The 12596-nt window shown below is 33.6% G+C and overlaps 1 long non-coding RNA gene and 2 gene segments (V, D, J or C); all 3 read left to right on the plus strand.

The window, feature by feature from the left end:
- Nucleotides 1-283: 283 nt before the first annotated feature.
- LOC130418451 (uncharacterized) lies at nucleotides 284-2215 on the plus strand. Its single transcript, XR_008906342.1, has 4 exons — nucleotides 284-437; nucleotides 775-921; nucleotides 1526-1632; nucleotides 1786-2215. It is a non-coding gene; the product is annotated as an uncharacterized LOC130418451 (long non-coding RNA).
- A 4567-nt stretch (nucleotides 2216-6782) lies between these two features.
- On the plus strand, nucleotides 6783-7316 carry LOC130415973 (T cell receptor alpha variable 18-like). The segment is given in 2 exon segments: nucleotides 6783-6887; nucleotides 7000-7316. Coding segments are annotated over 2 exon segments (357 nt in total).
- Nucleotides 7317-11847: 4531 nt separating this feature from the next.
- On the plus strand, nucleotides 11848-12368 carry LOC130415982 (T cell receptor alpha variable 18-like). The segment is given in 2 exon segments: nucleotides 11848-11890; nucleotides 12013-12368. Coding segments are annotated over 2 exon segments (399 nt in total).
- Nucleotides 12369-12596: the final 228 nt, after the last annotated feature.

The following is a 12596-nucleotide window of genomic DNA, read 5'->3' on the forward strand; positions in this document are numbered from 1 at the left end:
TATTGGTCGCAAAAAAACAATTAATTATTGGATGCCAAAAAAAAAAACACGGTCTCTCATAAGGACCCAAAGGAAGGAGACCGTCGCGGTGCCTATCCGTAAAACGAAACCTGGGCAGTTTTTCCACAAATTAAAGACACAAAAATGATAGAAATGTACACTAGAAATATTGTTAAAGTGTTTTGATTTGTTTCGTGCAACACAAGTCAGGTTTTACCCGTTTCATGCACGCTGGCGATGCAATGGCGGCTCTCAGGGTGGGCGAGAAAGAGAGAGAGCGATGCTTAACGCACTGAGAACACAATGACAGATCTGAAGAGTTTGTTTTAGGAGATTCAAGTGTTCAGTTCTCCTTCAGTTATTCCTCTGCTAATAATCATCAGTGGTACCGTCAGTATCCCAGAAGAGCTCCTGGATTTATTGTGCTCATTACTGAGGTGTGAAAGCTTGTGAAATATTATCAATAGCTGTATATTACCAGAAGATGGTGCTACTGAACCAGGGTTTGGGGCAGATACATTTCAAGAGAATTGTGGGACAATCAAATCAAAACAGGTTTTAAAATGACAATTACATTTAACAACAACAATGTATTATACTACATTAAATATACATCAATATTACACTATGTTCATTCAAATTAAATAAACTCAAAACACAGCAAACACAAGCATTCATTTATTGTTATTGTATTGTTAAACTTTGGTAAAACTTTGCATTTTGGTTATCGAAGCAGACTTTTAAAATGTGAGCTGTTATTGAGTTGCTCTATAGGGTTATTGTAGGCTTACAGATTCTGTTCCTGCCTGAAAATGACGGCAAAGGGAGAGCCTACCCCTGGATGTATAGACAGGGTCTGACCTGACGGTGCTGGGGAGGATCAGGATGAACACAACGGTATCTGTCAAAAGAGCAAAGAGAGTGAGTGCAGAACTTATATTATCATTCAGTTATACATCTAATTATCAGCTGGTACCGTCAGCTCATTTCTTATGCTTATTCTTAATGACACAAAGTTAAAAGTCAGATGCAGATCCTGAAACTCATTGTAAACTGCACACGGCTTAAATCTTTTACATGCACTTATTGAATATGAGTTAGCTGTCAGGTTAGTATGTGTAAGCCAGAAACCTGAACAGGAACCAGACACACACAACAGCTTTAACAAAACACTTCTATAAAAAACTCGACCAAGGAGAGCAAAACAGAAAACAAAACTCTGACTTATACAAAACTCAAGACATTAATGAATAATACAGAGACAACAAACAGCGCAGGAGGACAATCCTCATGTAATGAAATTCTTATGTTACATTGATGCAGACTCCAACATGCAAAATCAAACTGACTGTTTAATGTGTTCATAAATAAGAAAGCAACACAATTTGAGAATACATTCAGACTGACAGAACACTTTGAATCATGTAATAAATATTAATAAAACCTTTGTGATCAGTTTGACCCTCATGATGACCAATAGGAGCAGAACAGGAAGTTGATGTGTGTCTTCATATGTGAACTTCAGTGACTTACAGTGTCTGACACACAAACACAGATCTGAAAGACTCGACACAGAGATCATCTTACTTAACATGAATGAATGCTGTTTACTGATTCTTATCATGACAACAGGTATTGTTTATAGAATCAAAGATTTACAAATAACTGAATACAAAAACGTAATTATTTCAGAGTTTCATTGATTTTGTACTGTTGTTGCAATATAATTAGTATTTTCCAACTTTGCTAAAGTAAATTGTATTATTTTGTGTTAATTGTTCACAGGTTTGGTGACTGGGGACAAAATCGAGCCAGATAAAGGGACTACAATCCGTAAAAGAAAAAGAAAATATACAACTGAGCTGTTTATATAGTTCAACCAGCAGTGATGTTCGACTTTATTGGTACAGAAAGTTTTCTCACAGTGAACTTCTGTATTTAGCGTATAAAGGTGCTCGATCATTAAGTGCTGAAAATTCTTCAGATCAACGATTTAAAGCAACAGCATCAGACACATCCACTGAACTCAATATTAATGATGTGACTCTGTCAGATTCAGCTCTATATTACTGTGCTCTGAGAGTTGGAGCCCAGTGATACAAAACATGAAACACGTCGTACAAAAACCTAATAGATGTTTTTACATTAAACCTGTAATACAAACCATAATCAAAACCACAATCTATTCAGCCCCAAATATAATAAAACATGTGGTAACAGCTGCTTGATGCTAAAGTCAGAGATCATTGTGTGTATTATTATGTTCAGTTATTTTGTTACATGAATGTGTCAATTTCAACTCTTTGTAAGAATACAGACTTCCAATAGGCAAATGATACAAACAGAGCAAATTACAAACACAAGCAATTATTCATCTTTTTACATCTATACTCTTGTATTTATATTCGTGTTTGTTTTTGTAGATCTGTTTCCTTGTTTGTTCCTTTATGCGATGTCTAGATGTTTTAACAGTTAAAACACAGTCAGAATGAAACTGTTAATTATTCATTTATTTCACATCCTACATTAATACAAACTTCATTGTTATTTTACACAATACAGTATGTTTTGTATAAATATCTAACATATATGGAATATGCAAAATATGAAAACTTAAAAAAATGTTAATAATGGGTCAAGTCAAGCAGGGGGAAATAATATTTTTTGAGGAAATAATGTAATTCACTTCTTGGCCACCATATGTCAGAACTGCAGATGTGATAAACTCCTCCTACATCTGTGTGTAGTTCAGAGAAAACTAACAGTCTCACATTGTGAAAAATAAACAGTAAATTGACTCTTTTTCATCAGCACAATATTTATTGCCTGTTACCTACAAACAATGTTCATCTGGCTGATACATTTACTTTTAATGACTGCAATTCAAGGTAAAGTGTATTTAATGTTGACTTAAATAATTAATTTAGTTTTTATATGTAACTCTTGAATAATAATAATAATAATAACAATTATATGCCTGCAATGTTTTGATCTTGTTTTGATAATATTATTGTTTTTTACATTATTTTTGTTTATTCTTCTGCAGAATGCAACACAGAAGATTCTGTTGATCAACCAACAAGAGTTCAATCTGCTTTTGAACATGAAGCTGTTACACTTCATTGTACATATAAAACAAGTGACCCTTTACCTTATTTTTACTGGTACCAACATAAACCCAATGGATTCCCAACATACATGCTGCAAAAGCTCTCGACTGGATCAAGCAGCAGTGAAACACAATTTGAGGAAAGATTTCATGCAGATGTGAGCAGATCCTCAGTTTCTCTGATCATTCAGGATGTGTGTGTGAGTGACTCTGCTGTGTATTATTGTGCTCTGAAGCCCACAGTCACTAAAACACACTAAACTTCCTTACAAGAACTAACACATCTCAATTTTTTTTAGATTATACATCAGAAGTGGGCGGAGCTTATTCACAAAGATGATTGTGTCACTGACAGAGTGAAGCATCTCATGCTGTTTTCTTCTTTATATGCAGATTCTCTGACAACATCATGTTTCTATTTACCTGGACAATAATGCAACTTTACATTGGTAAGACATAACATTTTAAACAACATTTCAGTTGAATGAATAAATACATTAAAAATGCATCAACAATTATTTAATTTAATTTAATAATTGTAGGCTGTTTTTTTTCACAGGAAATTCTTTGCTGATACAATAGAGCCGTTGTTTACAAAGAAACATGAGTTTGAGGGTAAAAATGTGACTCTCTCTTGTAAATACACTATCACTAGTGGTGTCACTGTTAACTCTCTCCAGTGTTATCGACAGAATCTCAACACAAAACCAGAGTTTCTACTGTCAGTCACAGAATATTCAAACACATCTGAACCTGCTCTTCGTCTCTCTTCATATGCTGTAAAACTTCTCAATTATGTGTATCTGGAGATCTCCTCTGTTTCTCTATCAGACTCTGATCTGTATTACTGTGCCATGGTGCCCACAGTGACACAAAACACAACAACATTGAACCTAAACCTCAGACACAACACTGCTTGTGTCATATACCTCTATAACTTCTTTTTTCTCTATATTATCCTGCTACCATACGTTTATTCAAACTCATTTACTATTTACTTATCATTAACAATAGCGTAGTAAGAAAGTCATTATCTACACTAAAAGTATGTCATTTCATTGTGTATTGAAAATAATGTTTTGAAACATTTGTTCTGAATTGATTTGAAATAAATAATTAAATGGCAGCCAGTTATTTTGGGGTAATAATATGTTAAATGGTTCACTTAAAAAAAGAATATTAATAATTATTAACTTGCCTTTGAGCCAATTCATTCTCATATGTTATTTTTTTATCTGACAGTAAAGATGAAGAATTGATTAAGAGATTTAATGCAAATCTCACTGTGTCCTCACTGACAGTTTCTTTGATAATTCAGATAATTCAGTTAATTAAACCCAAGCTTAAATCACTTTGTTAAATAATATGATTTCATTAAAAAACATTTATAGATCATACTGAAAGCACCTTGTGATGTTTTTAGTGTTTCCTAGATTTCACTTTTCATCCACAAGGGGTCAGCACTGATCTCTCAACAAATGACATTTCAGAGTTGGTCTTATACTGAGATGGGCTCCTTGTGTTTCTAATAACTGACATGAATACAATTTATTCATCTCATAGAGAAGCTAGATGTCACTTCGACAATATCACGCCTCATTATTATAGTAAACTTTAATACTTCTATTGTTTTCATATTCAGTTTCAGATGTTGTGGAGAAGTGTAATAATGTGAATGTTGTGTTGTCATTCACTGCAGTTACACAGACAGAGAGGAGGAGCCTGTGAAGATTAGAAAAAGATAAAAATAATCACTAAACTTTATTCACTTCTCACAGTGAAAACATGATGATTCTCTGTGCTCTGCTTCTGTTATTCTTCATGAAAAGTAAGTGAAGTTTAATGATAATTGGCTTTAGACATTGTATACGTTATGTAATGTACTGTATTAGAACTGGAGCTTTACATTATGTTTACACTTCAATGTTTTTTATTATTGAAATATTTTAAATATGATGCTTTATGCTTGATTTTCAGGTGAAACATTTGCACAGTCAATAGCATCCTTACAAAACAAAACATTTGCATCTGAGAGAGAAAAAGTCTCTCTCTCCTGTGAATATGGTGGAGCTGTAAATAACCTTCACTGGTATCGTCAGTTTCCCAGATCTAAACCAGAGTTTCTGCTTTGGATTTATCCACACGGAACCACAAAAGACCTTCCACCTCGTCTTTTACCTAAAGTTGATCAAAACAAAACTCTTGTGAGTCTGGAGATCTTTCCTGCTGAAGTAACAGATTCTGCACTTTACTACTGCGCACTGAAGCCCACAATGACAGAAAACTCATGAACACTGTACAAAAACCCTCTGAACACTAAAACTCTATAGATAATATCATTTAAGTCTTTTTCAGATTTTTTTGTGTGTAATAGTTAATATGTTTATCATTTAGTAGACTATATACATAATTTACAACTGTGACAAATGGACAAAACTGGACCAGACACAATGCTTTTGTTGACAACAATTTTAAATTTCTGTGATGTAATGTGACACAAACAAATACGAAACACAATTTAGCCAAACGCACAGTTAAATAAATGTGGTTGTGTATGGTTGAGGTAAAATGAAATGTTGCTTACTTTACATTTAATTTTATGTCACACACACAATCGTTTACAGCATTTATTCATCTTGGTTAAAGTTATTTTACAAAACAATTGTTTATTATTGTTAGTTTTTTGGACATTAGCTGTTAAAATATTACATAGTATGCAATAAGACTTTACATTTATTTGAATTCCTTTATGTTTTGGCCCTTAATATTGGTGACATATTGTGAAACTCAGAAAAACTTTGCAATAAAATCCAGAAGGTGGCGCTGAACACACAATGTTGACACAAACTTTCATCCTCTGATATTTTCCATCTCATTTGTCTTTTACATCTCACTCAACACTAACCATATCTCAACTCACTGATTTATCTTTTCTTCATATTTTAGTCACCACATGAAAATGAAGACACTTTGGTTGTTGAAGTTGGTTATTTTTACATTGATGTGTTATGGTAAGTTTATTTCCAATAAATACTGAATGTTTCATATCATTATAATAGGTTTTATACATTTACTTCTATTTTTTCAGAGTGTCATGGAGAAGATAAAGTTGATCAGCCAGCAAAACTAATCTCTGAATCTGAAGGAGAATCAGTGACTTTACACTGTAAATACAAAACAGATTCAGCTCAGCCAGATCTCTTCTGGTACATTCAGAGAGTAAATGACTATCCTAAATACATCCTGAGGAGAAGTAAATATGGAGGAGATAATGGGACTGAGTTTCATGAGAGATTTCAGTCTGAAGTGAAGTCAGATTCAGTTCCTCTGCCATTATTGATTTGTTATATATCACTGTAGAATTATACTTATATAATATAGAAATAAAACTGATAAAAGTAGGGAAAAATAAATAGCTCTAGAAAAGCTTAATTGATAATACAGGATCTACAAAATGTAGAAAAATAATTCTTTAATAAATAAAAGATGTTTATGAATCAACATAAATAAAACGTTTCTAATTGTATTTATAAATACTGTATATTTTTATGTGCTCTCCGGAAGAAATAGCAAAAGCTTTACTTTAAACAATGGCAAGAAAAATAAAGCAGCATCATCTGACAGACAGCAGGAAGTTTCATGTGACTTTATGTGTGAGGTGCAGAGACTGACAGTAACACAAATCTACAGCTCACATCACAGACAACATCAACACACAACTGATCTGACATCACAAACATGAACACACACCTGCTTCTCATCTTCATCATAATTTCAGGTAAATTACAGTATAATGTCAACTTGACACAGTTTAAAAAAAATAGATTTTACAATAATGTTATTACATGACTGTGTGCAAGGTCGCTAATATTCTTGTGTGTTTGTTTTAGGTGTGATGACTGCAGATCAGATCGGTCCAAATAAAGAATCAATAATCATAAAGCATGAACAGGAGACTGTAACCTTGAGCTGTTCATATGACACAAGCAGCAGTGGAGTTACACTTTACTGGTACAGACAATATCCAAACACAGAACTTCAGTATTTAATCTGGAAAGATGCTCGATCATGGACTGATACTGGTACTCCTTCTGATCCTCGGTTTGAGTCGACTACATCACCCACATCCACTGAACTCATTATTAACAGCGTGACTCTGTCAGATTCAGCTCTATATTACTGTGCTCTGAGAGTTGGAACCCAGTGATACAAAAAGCCTGAGAGTCTTTACAAAAACTCAAACACACATTTATTGTTTTGAAAAGCAGCAATCAAATGAACATCAAACCACAGAAATAAACCACAAAGACTGTTGAAGACAGAGAATCAAAACACCTGCTGAACATTAAATACAGACTCAGGAAGTAAAGGGTTAATGAAGAATCTAGTAAGAGTTTATTTATATTCACATGTAATTCTGTAAACTGACTATAATAATGATTATAATCAGAATATTTTATTCAAGTACATTTTTATTGAACAGTGCTATTTGTATTATATTCAAACTGAATTATTAACTTAAATGTTTTCAGATCAGAGGATAACCTACATAGTCACTAAAACACATTTATCACTCACACAAAAACACTACATGAGCTCTGCTTTCTTTATTTCTGTTTCACTTTCATGATCATTGTATATCACTGGTTTCATACTGCCACATTCTGCAGAATAAAATATAAACACAAACATGAACAGGGACATGTTTTATGTTTAAAAAATGACACAATATATTTTTTTACACGTGTATCTTTACACGGCTATAATGTATAATCGATATTTCCCACAAAATGATGAAAGTGTTTTTTTACTGATGTCACTGACCACACCCACACAATTCAGAAACAGCAGATCATCTCTTTACTTCAGTTATCTATAAATCTATCTGCTTATGAACCTCCAACAAACCCAAATACTGTAGTTAAAGCTCATAAGTCTGTCTTCATAAACTATTAAACAAACATAAACTGATGCATTAAGATGGAGAGATATCTAGTGATTTTCATAACAATATCAGGTAAACATCACTTACACTGTAGACAAACACTTTTAATATCTTTAAATTATGTAAAATAAGATCACATGATGCTTTTGACTTAAGGTTTTAAATGTATTAATGTGATGCTGTCATTTTGATTTTAGGTGGATTTGCTGACAGCATTGGTCCACAGGACAAGAAAACTAATATATTCAAGAGAGAAGGAGAACTTGTGACATTAACCTGCACATATAATACAATAAGCAGCGATGTTATGCTTTTCTGGTACAGATCAGATTTGAACAAAGAACCTCAATATTTACTGAGAAAAGGTGCTGGATCATGGAGTGAAGATCAGGATACACCAGACCACCGGTTTAAGACCACTACATCAGATACATCTACTGAACTCATTATTGAAAGTGTGACTCTGTCAGATTCAGCTCTATATTATTGTGCTGTCGAGCCCAGTGATACAAAATGCCTGAAAGACTTTACAAAAACTCACTTGCCAAATTATCGCATCATTAAACCACATGTATTTCCCAAAGAACCCACAAAGAAAACTGAATGTGTTTAAACACCTGCTGAACAAAACACATGAAGTGAGGAGGAAATGAGAAAGCAGTAAAAGAGGGTTGACACTAAAAGGGCCATTTTTTCAAAGAATTGTTTATTCATTAAAAAGAGAAATTGCTTTATTTTTTGTTCTCAAGTCTGTGCTGATCATGATACTAAACTTGAATCAGTATATCAGCATTAATGACTTTTTAGAAACACTTCTGAGTGAACACTTCACTATAACCACACCCACATACATAATAATCTGCAACATATCTTCACTTTCCTCAGTAACAAACCACCACAGTCAGTTCACTTTTCATTATCAATATACAGTAAATCTACATTCCATGTAAGACATCAGTGCTAAACACATATATATAGAAATACAAACTCTTCTGTATTGTCTGGACTGTCGAAATGGAGACACAGATGACTTTACTCATGATTTTCACTGCAGTTTCAGGTAAATATACTTTCATTATATTACAAAGTAAGAGATAGAAAAAAACTACCACATTTTACTGCAAAAGCAATTATCAATTGATATATGATTTAACAGACTGAACTGTAATATGTTTTATTAAAGTCTGATTACAGATGCCACCATATAAAATAATACAATTTCATTTCAGGTGCATTTGCTGATAATAATATAATGAGAAAAGAAGGAGAATCTGTGACAGAGAGCTGCAAACATAAAATATCCGGCAGCTACACATATTGGTACAGACAGTATCCTAACAGTGGACCTCAGTATTACTCATCTCAAACTGAACTCAATATTAACAGTGTGACTCTGTCAGATTCAGCTCTATATTATTGTGCTCTGAGAGTTGGAGCCCAGTGATACAAAAAGCCTGAAAGTCTTTACAAAAACTCAATGTGCTTTAATGAAACCACATCAAACCACTATTATTGTGTGTAAACCACAGCTCTAGAAATAAGGGGATGTGGAGACACCTGTGAATTTGGGTTTTATACAGATGACGGCTTTAAAGATTCAATATTAAATCTTTTATCATGTATATGCTATTTAAACTGTAACAATGTCACAGGATTTAAATTCAGAATTCTTTAATAATAATATTGTTTATTATTATTTCTGACAAATGACTCTGAAGGGGAAGATAAATAAAGCTCTAAGCACATGATGAATCTGCAGCTGTCATTGTCAAGATGAAGAGTTCAACCCAGTGTCAAGTGAACTTATAAATTAATTCATTACATTATGTTGTATAATCCTTTGTAAATTACATCAAGTTATTCAGTCAAAATATTGGTAATGAAAAACATTTTTGTGCGCAATGTTCCAATATGGCAGACGATCTACGAAAATCAGGCCAAAAAAACATCTGCCAATGAGGCACCTAGTTAAAAATATCAATAGAAAAGCACAAACTGAGGTAGTCACAGGCTGAAAGTGCAATTGTTTTATTGGAGTGTTGTCATCATCATAATTTTGCAAAGATCACGTGTGTTTTTGAGCTGAGTTTTATCAAGAGGTATCGCTGTTTTGAAAGCACTTTATATTCTCTCCATCTCTCTCTTCTAGTTCATAATCTCCACTTCATTGTCCACAACCATAATCAGCCTCAGCTACAGGACCTGATGACATTTAGCTGCGTCTGCATAAAGGCCAGTGTTGTGTAATATCTCTGTGGCTCATTTGCTTTTCTTCATAATCTTTCTGATTATTTTGACACACTCGGTGCACTGATGCTGCAATCTCACAACAGCCAGGGAGTAGTGTGATTGGTCCATCCAAATGTCATTTAAAAGAGAACCAATGGGTACTGATTAAGTGTCTCATGGGCCGCTCTATCTGTTTTTTTACAAATGTATTGCGTTGCCAGAAAGATGTAAGACACAAATCAATTTACCAGGTTACAAAACAGTGTATGAGATGTACCACCTTAAAAAGCACATCGGCCCACCAGGAAAATGTCCAGCATGACCGATTACCAATCCAGCCCTGAGTGTGCCTAAAGGCCCACAGTGAAAGAAAACAACCACAACACAAAACATAAGTGAATAGCTGTCTATTTATCGTCGTGTTTTGTGTGTCTTCTTCATCCTATATTTTATGCAGTATATAAGACAGACAGACAGGCATGATGATAGTTTTAAAGGTGATGAAATGTTACTTGTCATGTTCATAATAAAACATCCCTGTGTTCTCAGATGTTTTTGGTGTGATTTAAACACAAATACTCATAACAACCCTGATAACAAGCAATCATTCAATGTTAAAAATGGTGATTTGTCAATGTTTATTTCACTGATAACCTTATCTTTTTATTTTCCAATGGACAAGTGTTGTTATTGAAACGTTATTGCAAGCATTGAACGAAGAATTAACTTATTGAAGAGACAAGAGCTCAAATAAAGCAAACAATGTTCACAACAATGATGGTTTATTGAACTTTAAAAAAAAAATCAACATTAGTTGCGTGTGCAAATGTGATATTGATTCAATGACATTCACATTAACAAATCAACCATTTTTAACATTGATTCAATGGTTTTCATCTGCACTCTTGCTGTAAGAGAGAGCATCTCAATGGTCACTGCTCATTTGAATGTCATTGTTTAGAAAAGCATCTGCTAAATGAGTAAATGAAATGGTCCTTTAAAAATGCCATGTACATTAAACGAAAATATACAAAGAAATTATTGGCATGATATTTCTTGTTAGAGATGATCTCAAATTACTACTACAATGTATTTCTTAATGAATAATATAAACATGTTTTGTCAATATACCTACGTATTTTGAGGATCTGCTCTTATAAACTGCTATTTTAAAACCAACTATACAATGATTGGTTATGCAACAATGTTTCCAAAACCCCACTTACTTTCACAAAACGTTATGATGATAATAATAGAGCACATAATAGCATTTTCTAGTGAGCAAATTAATAAATAAAAGCAGTAAAACCCATGCTTACATAAAGTATCTATAGAAGAAAAATGTCTGAATAACTGCCTAGAGCACCTCAGTAACAACCTCAGTACTATTAGAGTCACTAGATCAGTGTAGACCCAAGGAACAACGTGATAGATGTAAATGTGCTGTAGAGGGCAGTATTTACACAGAAATTGCTTTTGTTTCACTAAATCTAACCATTACGAATGAAAACCAGTCAGTGGAAATAGTTCTCAATAGATGTTAAACTGCTGAAGGTGATCAGTCATGATGTTTCTGTGCAGTGTTTGGCTCATTCTTTACTTTCCAGGTAAAATGCATGACTTTCATGTGACATAAGTAAATATTTCTCAATCACAAATGAGGCAAGAATCAATATTTGATTAATGATTTAAAATAATAAGAAACAGCAATGATCTTTGTCTATTTCAGGTGCTGTGAGTGGAGAAGGAATAACTTCTCTCTCTTCTGTTGCATTTGCTGTCAGTGGCGACTCTGTCACCCTGTCCTGTAACTTCACCAGCGCTTATAACAGTGATAATCTCCTGTGGTATCGTCAATACTTCAGCTCCAGACCAGAGTTTCTGTTTCTCATAAGTAAAAGCAACTTTAAACAGCCAGCTGATCCTCCAATACATGGAATATCTGCTAAACTAAATGAAGAGAAAACTCATCTGGAGATCTCCTCTGTTTCTCTATCAGACTCTGCTCTGTATTACTGCGCCCTGCAGCCCACAGTGACAGAAAACACAACAACACTGAACAAAAACAACATTGCTGAGCTGTGAGAGTTGGTTTGGTTCACCATACGATAAAAAGTTTGTTTATTTGTTTTGTAATAAAATCTACTGTAGAAAATACATTTACTACAACCTATTATGTTTGCATCTTAATTAAAACATATAATATTTCAGATCAATTATAGAAAAAGAGGTGTTTGCTTCTAACCTTCTAAGAGAGTGTTTTGATCTTTGAGGAGGAGCTCTGAGAGAACATACAGAACACTTAACACAACC

The sequence above is a fragment of the Triplophysa dalaica genome, chromosome 3 (genome assembly GCF_015846415.1).
Source record: "Triplophysa dalaica isolate WHDGS20190420 chromosome 3, ASM1584641v1, whole genome shotgun sequence".
In the NCBI taxonomy this organism is placed as follows: Eukaryota; Metazoa; Chordata; class Actinopteri; order Cypriniformes; family Nemacheilidae; genus Triplophysa; species Triplophysa dalaica.